Source organism: Phytophthora ramorum (assembly GCF_020800215.1).
Source record: "Phytophthora ramorum isolate Pr-102 chromosome Unknown Phyram_PR-102_s0011, whole genome shotgun sequence".
Classification (NCBI taxonomy): Eukaryota; Oomycota; class Peronosporomycetes; order Peronosporales; family Peronosporaceae; genus Phytophthora; species Phytophthora ramorum.
In genome coordinates, this window is record NW_027150657.1 from 656,551 (window position 1) to 670,343 (window position 13,793).

Genomic DNA, 13,793 nt, shown 5'->3' on the forward strand with positions numbered 1-13,793 from the left:
ACCGAGAGCGCAACCGATCCTATCATGCGCGCTAAGCGTATCTAACGGACTTTACCAGTACGGCACACAGCGTATTCCATTCAAAGTTTTGGCTCTCTTCTTGATCAGCCCCAACAGAGGCAAGCCACAGCGACCACCGACGCGCAATGCGCCTCTCAAAAGGCGAAGGTGAAGACGAAGTGAAGTGGGCCAGGCACACGCTGCTGGCAGCAGAACTGAGAACTCCACCTCCATCCAAGCTTCGGTGTTGCGTGAGATATTACTTCAATACAATGGCATAAATACATGGCGCCGTGCTCTTCGCACTAACTACGACCAACAGGCCTCAGGATCGTCGACACACCTCGAGACTGCCGGCCGACGAGCTGTCCTTTGAAGCAACAGCTTCCGTTGCAGCTTAGACGAACGAGAAGAAGAGCGCCTCGCACGGCTTGCTCCAGCGGAAAGCCTTGGCGAACACAACCAGCGCGTTGGGTGTGCGCAGCTGACAGTACTGCAGTGCGAACCCGAAGCACGGGTTGGCGGCTAGCGCCTTCGCGAGGAGACACAGCAGCGCGTACAGCAGCATCTTGCGCAGGTACGCGAACCGCAGCATGCCCGGGTGGAAGCGGGAGTGGGCCAGCGTCTTGGTCGACGAAACAGACTGCAGGTCGTGGGTCGATTTGGAGCCAACCGAGGCCCCCAGCGCATTGGCGGCAGACTTGACGTGGAGAATGTGGGCGATGGTCTGCATGGCTCGGCGTGGCAGTGGACCACTTGCAGTCTCGGTGTCAATTGCCGTTATGAGCCGGAGCTTGCGCGCCGATGGATAGCCAGCCCTAACAAAGGACGACCCCCGCGGTGCCAGCACCACGCGCCATAGAGCGAGCAAGTTTGGCGCTTTGCTTCAAGTTGTCAAAACGTCGATGCAGATTGCTGGTTGACGAAACCGACCGCCGCAACGGGAACACGCGCGTCACGAGCGGGATACCGATACCCGATTGAATTGATGGGCTTGCGTGGTCGACTGCAGTGAGCCTGAAAGCTCGCCCCCAGTATCCCAGCTACACGTGCGAGCTTGGGATGAGGATGGAAGACGGGTGCGGCTTCTTGTATGTGCTGCATGCTGCGGCTATTTCAGGTCATCTAACATAAGAAGTTGGTTCTTGTCGACGTTGTAGTTGGAGCTGCGTCGCACTACGTATTCGAACTCGACGAAGAGAAACCAACGCGGAGACAAAGTTCATCCGTGGTAATAACGCCAGCACGCAGTCGGAAGTGACGGGGCTTACGACAATGCAGTCCCCGCCAGCGTCGCCGTCCAAGAGCAGCAGTGCGTCGCCGTCCAAGAACGAGTTCCTGTACAAAGTGATCATCGTTGGCACCCAAGCTGTTGGAAAGACCAATCTGCTGTCTGTTGCAGCGCGCGGTGATCAATTCGACGAGCGTAGTTCTCCGACGCTGCAGCCCGAGTTTGTGACAGGTAGGTTTGGTGCTTCTTACTCGATAAAATGGCAATCCGATCGCAGCATTCCTGACGTAATTTCGTGGAATTGACGATGTAGTGAAAGTTCAGCGCCCGGACTGGAAATTCGGCGAACCAAACCAATTCATCCGTGCGCAGGTGTGGGATACCGCGGGTCAGGAGCGATACCAGGCCATCTCGAGCTCGCACTACAGGCGAGCGAATGGTAAGCCGTGAGTTTGATTTACAGGACTGCATCGCGACGTCTTTTGAACTCAGACTTGGCGGTCAATGCGAATTGTGATGTTGCAGGTGCCCTGATCGTCTACGACGTGAGCGACAAGAAAACCTTCAAAGATATTTTCCCGGGGAAAGCGGTTCCCAATGGCTTACTGCACTTAAGCAAAACTCCGACCCATCTCTGCTGGCAGCAGTCATGCTCGTGGAAAACAAAGTCGACAAGCTCAACGGGAGGACGGTCGACACGAAGGATTATGTGAAGAAAGATGATGTGAAAAAGGCCTTGAGCGAGACAGTCTTCAAGGACCCCAAGCAGGGACTCGGCTGGCTGCACGATGCCAAGCCCGAAGAGGTCGTGCCCTTCCGGATAGCTAACAGCCTCATGTTCGCACGGACTTCAGCTCGCAATAACACCGCCGAGCTGTTCGAGCAAACCGAGAAGGTTGTACCCGGTCTCGGCGTGACGATCCAAGGATTGTCACTTGACGGTTTGCCCCTCCCGGACTTCCTCAAGCAGGCGCAGGCTCCAAAGCTCGAGTACGAGCCTACCATAGAGGTGAAGACGATTTCTCAGGCTTTGGAAGCGCTGCTGCTCCGCATCTACGCTCGCTCCAAGGACATTGATGCCGGTGGCTCCAAGCCGAGTGGCAAAGCCTTCCGCCTGCATGGCCAAGTAGACCCACAGAGCGGCGGCTCCTGCTGCTGAAACTTCATTTATCCGTCGACACTGGACAACGCCGAGAGAGGAACAACGCTTTAATTTCAAAGACTTTATTCCATTTGCCAGACTCCGATCCTGCTCTTGCGTCACACCTTCTCTCGAGCACTGACAGAATGTCCCGGGCTGGGCCACTTCAACATGGCCCCCGCTTTTGGCACTTTATCTATTGTGGCATTGTTCCCTTTCAAAAAATAGCAATAGCTCTCACGAGCCAGAGGCAACCTGGGTCACACCAGTGCTGTCCGCTCGTCAAAATCAAAGTCCACGGCCTCCAGAGGTCGGACCGTGAGCTCACACGTGTGTGGGATTATGGTGGTGGGCACGGTGGCCTTTTGCGTTTAAAAAAAACGTTGGAGCTACAGACTTTGATGCTGTCATCTTTGCACACCACCATGCGCGTCGCTCTGTCGGCAACGGGTATCGTCGATCCACTTCGAGCCGTCTCGGTGGGACCGCCAGCAGCACGCCTATCCAGCTCAACGCCAAATGCCGTCGTGCGATACTGTAGTAAAATGGTACCATATTTCACTAGATAACGTGTGTCCGAAAAGGAGAGTCTGGAGCTTGCAAGTGAAGCTATTCGCTGCGTCGGCTGCCTCATCGAGAGGCTCAAGCGCATTGGTTGCAGTCGTCAGGGTAACGGTGGCCTTTATGCGCTGCTCGTCTTGGCAACTCAAGCCGACGGCGCTGCACTGTTGTTCGGTCGTACATTCGCTACTTGCCTCAGCCAATATTTCTTTTTCAGCATCCAATCAAAAAATGCATCTACTGCAATCTTCATCGATGATTGGTCGACGGCCAGCATCACAATTGCCAACTAGCCAGCAAATTTGACGTGCGTGGCCAGGTGTTTTCTTGTTCCGTGCACCAGCGCTCCATCGTATAAGACCGCAGAGGAGGCAGAGAGCGAGAGCGCGACGACAGCGGCAGGGCCAGGGCACCCGCACTTTGCCCACCTTAGATCGACACTTTCACGGCGTCGCACACGTGGACAACTTCCACCGAGCGCAGGTGAGTCGGCGACCAACAGACCAAACCATTCCGCACCCAGAATATTCACTAACCGCATCCGCGTGCCTTAAAATTCAAGGAAAGACTTGGTTTCCGCAGTCGTAGCAGTCCCTCACTTCCGCATTTCCGCATTTCCGCATCGGACGACAGACGACCTTCATTCCGCATGGGAAAAGCGCGCACTATGAGCCGCTCGCGCGGCCACAGCGGCGCGTCGGCGGACTCGCACGGGGGATCTCGGCGGGGGCCGTCGCTCACGGCCAGCGAGCGCGCCTACATGATCCGCAAGGCCAAGGAGGCATCGGTGGCGCTTGTAGACCATGCGCACACGCTAGACGGGCCCGTGCAGTGGCACTACACGGGCAAGTTCCGCGGCATCCAAATGTACCGCGGTGAGGGCAGCTACGACCGCGTGGGCACCACGGGCACCGAGTTCCTTTGCGGTGTGACAACCATGATGGGCTCCATCGAGGAAGTGGCCAGCTACTTCGACCAACAAACGACGGAGCGGATGCTCGTTAGGAAGGCGGACGACGTGCTGGACTGCGGCGTGCTTTATTCTCTGGTGCAGGGGGACCCGAACAACCCGTTCTACCGGGTCTCTGCCAAGTACCAGCTCTATGAGGGCCCCTCCGCCTTCTCGAGGGAGCGGGACTACTGCTTTTTAGAGTGTCAGAACACGTTCCGGCACGCCTCGGGGCGCAGGGGATGGGTGCTGAGCATGCACTCGATTAAGCTGCCGAACTGCCCGGAATTGGATGGCGTGGTGAGAGGAAGCATGTACCAGTCGGGCTATGTGTTCGTGGAGGCGGAGAAGGAAGGGTATATGGACGTCATGCACAGTCTCCAGATCAACTTTAAGAGCACCAGTCGACTGCCGCACTTCCTGCTGAATTCGGCCTTGAAGCGGCGGATTTTGTCCGTGGTGACCATCAGTCGAGAGATTCAGACGTCGAGAATGGGACGGCAGACGTTGCTGAAAAAGAAGGACCTGATGCCCAAGCGAGCGAGAGCGCTGTGTGTCAACTGCTCGAGGAAATTCTCGCTGTTTGTGCGTAAAACGAGATGCCGCGTATGTGGCGAGGTGGTATGCCAACCGTGTGCGCCTCAGGTCATGATATCGACGAAGCGGGGGCCGGTCAAGACGCGTGTGTGCACCAAGTGCTATCATTTGTCTCCTGGCGATGAGTATGAACCAATTGGAGGGCTTCCTAACTCGCAGAATGGAGGTGATCCACGACGTATGCAGAATGAGACACGGTACTCGGATATTTTGCAGGACAATCCGGATGTGTACCACGAAGCTGATGAGGACAGTATGGATGAAGACGAAGACGAGGACGGACTCGAGGAGCAGTCGGATTACAGTGTGTTTGCGCAGTCCCGTTTCACGGAGGCGAGCCGAGATTCTGTTGCCACGAGCAATTTCGGAGCGTCAAGCCTCTTTGAAAGCCATTTCGAGGGATCAAGCCAATTCGACGCCACAAGTGAACTTGATGACAGCCAGTATTACGATGGAGGTGCCAGCGAGAGCAGCTTTGTAAGCGGCACCACCACGTCGCATTGGCAGGGAGGAAACAGCACTGCGAGTAGCATGATGGGATGGAATCAGGCAAGCAGTGTCAAACCCGCTGCCGGCTACATATACGATCCTCAGGCTTCCATGATGAGCAGCGGCCTTTATGGAACAAGTAAGTACGGTGAGAGTGAATACGGAGCGAGTAACTACACGGTGGACGAGGAACCTGACAACGAGGGGGTAGGCACAAAGCGGCGGCACCTATTCCGGAAGGTGAGCCCGATGACTACACCATTAGTCCCAATACAAGCTACAACTCGAGCCCGAGCACGAACTACAACTCGGCCAAGGGCACAAACTACAATTCAAGCAAGGCTTCAAATTCAACGCAAGGCACAAACTATGACGCGAGCTACGCCAGTTATAACTCGAACGCTAGTCACGTTAGCAAAACTGTGTCGATTCAGAGTCTTGCAAAGGCACGTTCTGCGCGCTATGGGATCAAGAGTCAGTTCCCGCCTCCACCACCGCCACCCCCACCGCTATCCCCGCCATCCGAAGAAGCTGACGAAGACGGAGAGGATGATAGCCCCTTACATCTTGGAGCACTGAAGTCGGACAACACCCAGAATTCAAAGTATCGTAAGCCAAAGGGCGTTGCTGCGCGAAAAATGTTCACGCCTCCACCTCCAAAGGGAGGACGACGCGAAAATGGATCGCGGACGTCAGTAAACCGCATTCCCAAGGTCCCTCAAAAGGAATTTAGAGCTGCATCAGCAGCAACGACTCGCGGATCTCCCAGGTTAGTTCGAGAGAGTCAACAGGGCTGGGCAGCACCCGGTCTTCCGCGATTCTGCAACAAGTGCGTCGCAACCGCAACCGGACGATCCAATTAACCCCTGACAGTGACCGGTCTTCCGCAGTGCTCAAGACTTTGGAGGAGGAACACCTGAACAGGATGCGTGAAATCGAGAGGATGCAAGAGTTGGCCAAAGAGAAAGCAGCTCGACGATCGATGTCATCGAATGGAAGTCGCTCATCTATGCAAAGTGTCCAATCATCTCAAACTGGAGGACGTTCAACAAATTCTCGTGCAAGTGCTGCTTTTGCTGCAGCTGTGAAGAAAACATCGCAGCCACGAAATGCTCCGCTATCTCCCTCTGGCCCCCCACCCGTTTCTCCAACTGGACCCCCACCAGGATCTCCGATCGGGCCCCCACCTGGCTCCCCGCCTGGCACGCCTCCTAGTATGCGAGGTCGTCGAATGCCTTCGTTCAACCAGCAAGCTGACAAATCATTTGGTGATCGCTCACGGCGTACGGACGCAAGCAGTGACTTCGGAGGGAGTCGTTTCCTCTCTACGCGTTCGAATGGCACTTTTGCCAAATCGAATGTGCGTGTTAGTGTGGCACCTTCCGCACAAAGTGAAGACCTCATGTTTAACTCCCAGCGGTCTGGGTTGATGGCTAGCAAAGGAAGCAATGCGTCCTACCGAGGCCGTCGGCTGGATGCCTCTCAGGCCTCAAGCAAATCAAGCAGTTCCTCATTTGGTAGCCGTGGGCTGAATGCTTCACAAGCCTCCAGCATCCGCACGTCAAAGCACCCGGACGATCTCGCGTTTGATGCGTCCCAGTTGTCGGTTGATAAGTCGAAATTTTCCAGCAGCATTGCAATTTTGGAGACCTCTGCCGACTCGGCTGAGCACGTTGTAATGATGGAAAGGTTGAGCTCTCAACGTGGCTCGAATGCTTCAACGCTCTTTGATGAAGATCTGCTAGCCCAATCTTCAGCGGGCATGAATGAGCATATCAATTCCATGAGAACCCGAGCTGCGTACCAATTGCCCGACGAAGAAGACCGTGTATCGGACGAACTGCTCAAGAGAGAGCAAGAGCATCGCAGCGTATGGAAGAACTGACTAAAATGACGCAAATCATGTCGTCGAAGACAACATTCGCGATAGTGCATCAAGTCTGGGCGGTCTCCACGACAGTTCGGTGAGTCTGAACGGGTTCCGCAATAGTTCTGGAAATCACTTCGGTGATAGCTCCGTCAGTTCCGCCAGCTCCGTTGACATTGACGACGATGAGTTTGACTTCGAGTCTCGACCTCTTGGACGCACGAAGCGAAGTGGCACCATCCCGTTCAGTTTAGAGGAACTGGAGCAAGTACCTGATGCGGACGAAGATGAGGAGCAAAGTGAAGGACCTGATGAGCCCGATACATCATTTCGACTGAGCGAAGACCTTATGGACCACGAGCACGAGAGTGAACCGGAGGATGTTAAGCCTTCATACCGCTCTAGCGAAAAAATGTGGAACACGAGCACAATGGTAGCAGTACGCCGAATACAGCGTATCGTCCCAGCGTGGAGTCTCTCGACCACAAGCAGTCTTTGTACCGCTCGAGTGAAGAGTCTGTGGAGCACGAGCATCCAAGTCAGCCCGCATACCGCACTAGTGAAGATTCTGTCGAGCTTGAACATCCAAGTCAAACCACATACCGCGCGAACGAAGAGTCTGTGGAGCATGAACATCCGAGTCAGTCCTCATCCCGCTCTAGCGAAGAATCTGTGGAGCATGAGCATCCGGCATACCGTTCGAGCGAAGAGTCTGTAAAGCACGAGCTTCCGAGTCAGTACGCATCCCGCTCTAGCGAAGATTCTGTGGAGCATGAGCAGCCGGTATACCGTTCGAGTGAAGAATCTGTTGAGCATGAGCTTCAGAGAGAGTCCACATCACGCTCTAACGAAGATGCTGTGGGGCATGAGCATCCGGCATACCGTTCAAGCGAAGAATCTGTTGAGCATGAACATCAAAGTCTGCCCGCATACCGCTCTAGCGAAGATTCTGTGGAGCATGAGCAGCCGGTATACCGTTCGAGTGTAGAGTCCGTGAAGCATGAGCATCCGAGTCAGTCCGCATATCGCTCTAGTGAAGAGTCGATGGAGCACGAGCATCCGAGTCAACCGAGTGAAGAACATGATTACACGGGTAAGAATGGCCAGCCAGACTACCGCTCCAGTGAAGAATCTGTGCAGCATGAGTGGGCAGCATACCGGTCAAGCGAAGAGTCTGTGAAACTGGAGACTGCAGCTCCGGCGTACCGGCCGAGTGAAGAACTAGAGAGCGAGTCGGATCACGCTGAGCCAGCGTATCATTCAAGCGATGAGTCTGAACCGGATGAGGCCGACGCAGCGAACCGCTCAAGTGAAGAACCTGTTGCACCCGAAAAAAGGGCTTCAAATTTCCAGCCGTACGGCTCGCAGCTCATTCCTGGCGAAGGAGGCATGCCAGTTGATGAGTTCGTCGCCGACAGTTCAAGACTCATCTCCAATGCCAAACTATCTCAGGTGGACGAACATAGTGATGGCGATGATGACACTCGCTCACCGCGAGACACGTCTGAATTCCACCTAGACGATCTCCAGTTCATTCCTGAGGAGCACAGCATGCATGAGCACAAACAGCCACCGATATCCAGCAGCACGATCAGTACCGAAGGTTCGGAGCATGTGAATTCCCCGCGCGAATCGTGCGTGTCGGCACTAGACGAGTCGTTAATGAACCGGCCAACGGAGGAGCTGTTCGAACAGGTTCGCGCGAATCGCCTTATGTATACTGATGGTGCTCGCACGTCGGACTTGCATCTGCACGATTTGGAGGCGAGCCACAATCGGCGTATGGAGGAGCTCAACAGCATTGCACTGGACCACCTTGGCAACCGCATTTCCAGCCTGGATGATGACATGTATGGCAGTTTATTCCAGCCTGGTCGGTCACTTCACCCAATTCAGCGTGAGGAAGACGAGGAAACAGAGATGCAATGGCGCTCCACCGACACAATGGAAGAGTACCAGGGCAGACACCAGCAAGACATGGAGAGACTTCGTCGCAAGATCCGTCAGCTTGAGGAGGAGTGCCGCGAGTCGATTGCGTCCGTACTGACCCCGGAAGAAATGGACCTGTCCGAATTTGATGACGATGATGAGGAGCCATCGAGTCCGAGCTTTAACAGCGCCCAAAGCTTCAATGGCGCCCAAAGCTTCAATGGCGCCCAAAGCTTTAACCCGCAGTCTTCCGTTGTCTCCACGAAAGGGTTGAGCTCCTCTATGCCTCCGCAGGTCGACGAACCAGGATCGGCCCGTGCCTTGTATGATCAGATCGCCAAGCTGACGCAATTGCAGCGGGAGATGGCTATGGCCGAGGACGACGACGATGAAGCAGAGTACCGCGCACGTATCAAGGAGCAGTACCGTTTGCTGCGCACGATCAAGGTGAGCGGCCGTCGCTAAGCTGCCATATGCAACAGAGAGCGAGGATGGCGTGGCCGGTCAGTAGTAGTGCACGCCGAGTAGATGGCGTTGCATGCATTGTATTTGTTTTCTGTGCCTAGACAATGTTGTCTGGTAGCGCATGAATGAATCACTCGCTGTTTGCGTCTTACTCAGTCTCACTCTTGCATTTGTGTTGGTTTCTAGGCGACTTCCTATCAACTTCGTATCAGGGAACCTCGCTCACCGCGCAAGACTACTGCGTGGCAACCAGGTATTCATGAACAGCCTAGCCCCCACTACCTGCCCAAGCCCAAGTCAAGCAGCACAATGTCGAGAATTGCGCTATCAATGAGATCACTGTACAGTGGTGTGGTCACTACTAGTACACCAACCACGGCCAGTACGGCAGCCATGAAGCATGTGGGCTCTCTGGACGAGTCGTGCGTGTCGGCATTTGACGAGTCGTTGATGAACCGGCCGACGGAGGAGCTGTTCGAGCAGGTTCGCGCGAATCGGCCCAAGCACCGCGGTGATGCCGTTCGTTCGTCTGACTTGCAGTTGCACGACTTGGAGGCGAGCCACAATCGGCGCATGGAGGAGCTCAACCGCATTGCGCTGGACCAGCTCGGCAACCGCATCTCGAACCTGGATCACGACCGGCTCAGCAGTTCGTACCAACCGCACAGCTCGCAGTTGACTGCAGGCGAGGGCGGCATGGCAGTGGACGAGTTCTTCGTTGGCAGGTCCATGGCTGTGGCTAGCACGAGCAGCAAGCTCGCGCAAGTGACCGAACAGCGCGATGATCGAGACGAAGATGCTCGCTCGTCGCGTGACACGTCTGCGTCGCAGCAAGACATTGAGGAAGAGTGCAGCTCGAAGTTCGCGTCCGAGTCCGAGTCGGCGTCCGCGTCGGCGTTCGAGTCCGAGTCCGAGTCCGAGTCCGAGTCCGAGTCCGAGTCGGCGTTCGCGTCAGCGTCAGCGTCCGCGTCGGTGTTCGCGTCCGAGTCCAAGTCCGAGTACGCAGCAGAACCGATGTTGACCAACTCGACCTCCAGCAGTGCGGCCTCGACGGGTGCGTCCACGAGCAGCCCGAGTGCTGGCAGTGTGGTCATCAGCAGTGTCCTCGCGAGCAGTGCGCTCTCGATGAGTGCACTGTCCAGTGGTGCGATCACTACTAGTACGCCAACCACGGCCAGTACGGCAGCCATGGAGCATGTGGGCTCTCTGGACGAGTCGTGCGTGTCGGCATTTGACGAGTCGTTGATGAACCGGCCGACGGAGGAGCTGTTCGAGCAGGTTCGCGCGAATCGGCCCAAGCACCGCGGTGATGCCGTTCGTTCGTCTGACTTGCAGTTGCACGACTTGGAGGCGAGCCACAATCGGCGCATGGAGGAGCTCAACCGCATTGCGCTGGACCAGCTCGGTAACCGCATCTCGAACCTGGATCACGACCGGCTCAGCAGTTCGTACCAACCGCACAGCTCGCAGTTGACTGCAGGCGAGGGCGGCATGGCAGTGGACGAGTTCTTCGTTGGCAGGTCCATGGCTGTGGCTAGCACGAGCAGCAAGCTCGCGCAAGTGACCGAACAGCGCGATGATCGAGACGAAGATGCTCGCTCGTCGCGTGACACGTCTGCGTCGCAGCAAGACATTGAGGAAGAGTGCAGCTCGAAGTTCGCGTCCGAGTCCGAGTCGGCGTCCGCGTCGGCGTTCGAGTTCGAGTCCGAGTCCGAGTCCGAGTCGGCGTTCGCGTCAGCGTCAGCGTCCGCGTCGGCGTTCGCGTCCGAGTCCAAGTCCGAGTACGCAGCAGAACCGATGTTGACCAGCTCGACCTCCAGCAGTGCGGCCTCGACGGGTGCGTCCACGAGCAGCCCGAGTGCTGGCAGTGTGGTCATCAGCAGTGTCCTCGCGAGCAGTGCGCTCTCGATGAGTGCACTGTCCAGTGGTGCGATCACTACTAGTACGCCAACCACGGCCAGTACGGCAGCCATGGAGCATGTGGGCTCTCTGGACGAGTCGTGCGTGTCGGCATTTGACGAGTCGTTGATGAACCGGCCGACGGAGGAGCTGTTCGAGCAGGTTCGCGCGAATCGGCCCAAGCACCGCGGTGATGCCGTTCGTTCGTCTGACTTGCAGTTGCACGACTTGGAGGCGAGCCACAATCGGCGCATGGAGGAGCTCAACCGCATTGCGCTGGACCAGCTCGGTAACCGCATCTCGAACCTGGATCACGACCGGCTCAGCAGTTCGTACCAACCGCACAGCTCGCAGTTGACTGCAGGCGAGGGCGGCATGGCAGTGGACGAGTTCTTCGTTGGCAGGTCCATGGCTGTGGCTAGCACGAGCAGCAAGCTCGCGCAAGTGACCGAACAGCGCGATGATCGAGACGAAGATGCTCGCTCGTCGCGTGACACGTCTGCGTCGCAGCAAGACATTGAGGAAGAGTGCAGCTCGAAGTTCGCGTCCGAGTCCGAGTCGGCGTCCGCGTCGGCGTTCGAGTTCGAGTCCGAGTCCGAGTCCGAGTCGGCGTTCGCGTCAGCGTCAGCGTCCGCGTCGGCGTTCGCGTCCGAGTCCAAGTCCGAGTACGCAGCAGAACCGATGTTGACCAGCTCGACCTCCAGCAGTGCGGCCTCGACGGGTGCGTCCACGAGCAGCCCGAGTGCTGGCAGTGTGGTCATCAGCAGTGTCCTCGCGAGCAGTGCGCTCTCGATGAGTGCACTGTCCAGTGGTGCGATCACTACTAGTACGCCAACCACGGCCAGTACGGCAGCCATGGAGCATGTGGGCTCTCTGGACGAGTCGTGCGTGTCGGCATTTGACGAGTCGTTGATGAACCGGCCGACGGAGGAGCTGTTCGAGCAGGTTCGCGCGAATCGGCCCAAGCACCGCGGTGATGCCGTTCGTTCGTCTGACTTGCAGTTGCACGACTTGGAGGCGAGCCACAATCGGCGCATGGAGGAGCTCAACCGCATTGCGCTGGACCAGCTCGGTAACCGCATCTCGAACCTGGATCACGACCGGCTCAGCAGTTCGTACCAACCGCACAGCTCGCAGTTGACTGCAGGCGAGGGCGGCATGGCAGTGGACGAGTTCTTCGTTGGCAGGTCCATGGCTGTGGCTAGCACGAGCAGCAAGCTCGCGCAAGTGACCGAACAGCGCGATGATCGAGACGAAGATGCTCGCTCGTCGCGTGACACGTCTGCGTCGCAGCAAGACATTGAGGAAGAGTGCAGCTCGAAGTTCGCGTCCGAGTCCGAGTCGGCGTCCGCGTCGGCGTTCGAGTTCGAGTCCGAGTCCGAGTCCGAGTCGGCGTTCGCGTCAGCGTCAGCGTCCGCGTCGGCGTTCGCGTCCGAGTCCAAGTCCGAGTACGCAGCAGAACCGATGTTGACCAGCTCGACCTCCAGCAGTGCGGCCTCGACGGGTGCGTCCACGAGCAGCCCGAGTGCTGGCAGTGTGGTCATCAGCAGTGTCCTCGCGAGCAGTGCGCTCTCGATGAGTGCACTGTCCAGTGGTGCGATCACTACTAGTACGCCAACCACGGCCAGTACGGCAGCCATGGAGCATGTGGGCTCTCTGGACGAGTCGTGCGTGTCGGCATTTGACGAGTCGTTGATGAACCGGCCGACGGAGGAGCTGTTCGAGCAGGTTCGCGCGAATCGGCCCAAGCACCGCGGTGATGCCGTTCGTTCGTCTGACTTGCAGTTGCACGACTTGGAGGCGAGCCACAATCGGCGCATGGAGAGCTCAACCGCATTGCGCTGGACCAGCTCGGTAACCGCATCTCGAACCTGGATCACGACCGGCTCAGCAGTTCGTACCAACCGCACAGCTCGCAGTTGACTGCAGGCGAGGGCGGCATGGCAGTGGACGAGTTCTTCGTTGGCAGGTCCATGGCTGTGGCTAGCACGAGCAGCAAGCTCGCGCAAGTGACCGAACAGCGCGATGATCGAGACGAAGATGCTCGCTCGTCGCGTGACACGTCTGCGTCGCAGCAAGACATTGAGGAAGAGTGCAGCTCGAAGTTCGCGTCCGAGTCCGAGTCGGCGTCCGCGTCGGCGTTCGAGTTCGAGTCCGAGTCCGAGTCCGAGTCGGCGTTCGCGTCAGCGTCAGCGTCCGCGTCGGCGTTCGCGTCCGAGTCCAAGTCCGAGTACGCAGCAGAACCGATGTTGACCAGCTCGACCTCCAGCAGTGCGGCCTCGACGGGTGCGTCCACGAGCAGCCCGAGTGCTGGCAGTGTGGTCATCAGCAGTGTCCTCGCGAGCAGTGCGCTCTCGATGAGTGCACTGTCCAGTGGTGCGATCACTACTAGTACGCCAACCACGGCCAGTACGGCAGCCATGGAGCATGTGGGCTCTCTGGACGAGTCGTGCGTGTCGGCATTTGACGAGTCGTTGATGAACCGGCCGACGGAGGAGCTGTTCGAGCAGGTTCGCGCGAATCGGCCCAAGCACCGCGGTGATGCCGTTCGTTCGTCTGACTTGCAGTTGCACGACTTGGAGGCGAGCCACAATCGGCGCATGGAGGAGCTCAACCGCATTGCTGGACCAGCTCGGTAACCGCATCTCGAACCTGGATCACGACC

General features: G+C 57.3%; 5 protein-coding genes across 5 annotated transcripts; 4 read left to right on the plus strand and 1 right to left on the minus strand.

Moving 5' to 3' along the window:
• Positions 1-397: 397 nt before the first annotated feature.
• KRP23_11033 (uncharacterized protein) lies at positions 398-733 on the minus strand (the record flags this gene model as incomplete). The annotated part of the gene is made up of 1 exon (XM_067881543.1): positions 398-733. The coding sequence occupies one exon, from the start codon at positions 731-733 to the stop codon at positions 398-400; it is 336 nt and encodes a 111-aa protein (XP_067740843.1).
• Positions 734-1,275: 542 nt separating this feature from the next.
• On the plus strand, positions 1,276-2,390 carry KRP23_11034 (Ras-related protein Rab11B; the record flags this gene model as incomplete). The annotated part of the gene is made up of 3 exons (XM_067881544.1): positions 1,276-1,462; positions 1,545-1,677; positions 1,757-2,390. 3 exons carry the CDS (start codon positions 1,276-1,278, stop codon positions 2,388-2,390), a joined length of 954 nt encoding a protein of 317 aa, XP_067740844.1.
• A 1,192-nt stretch (positions 2,391-3,582) lies between these two features.
• Positions 3,583-6,853, plus strand: KRP23_11035 (1-phosphatidylinositol 3-phosphate 5-kinase; the record flags this gene model as incomplete). The annotated part of the gene is made up of 2 exons (XM_067881545.1): positions 3,583-5,208; positions 6,218-6,853. 2 exons carry the CDS (start codon positions 3,583-3,585, stop codon positions 6,851-6,853), a joined length of 2,262 nt encoding a protein of 753 aa, XP_067740845.1.
• A 1,026-nt stretch (positions 6,854-7,879) lies between these two features.
• KRP23_11036 (uncharacterized protein) lies at positions 7,880-9,229 on the plus strand (the record flags this gene model as incomplete). The annotated part of the gene is made up of 1 exon (XM_067881546.1): positions 7,880-9,229. One exon carries the CDS (start codon positions 7,880-7,882, stop codon positions 9,227-9,229), a length of 1,350 nt encoding a protein of 449 aa, XP_067740846.1.
• Positions 9,230-9,538: 309 nt separating this feature from the next.
• KRP23_11037 (uncharacterized protein) lies at positions 9,539-13,767 on the plus strand (the record flags this gene model as incomplete). Its single annotated transcript, XM_067881547.1, has 2 exons — positions 9,539-12,892; positions 12,979-13,767. 2 exons carry the CDS (start codon positions 9,539-9,541, stop codon positions 13,765-13,767), a joined length of 4,143 nt encoding a protein of 1,380 aa, XP_067740847.1.
• Positions 13,768-13,793: the final 26 nt, after the last annotated feature.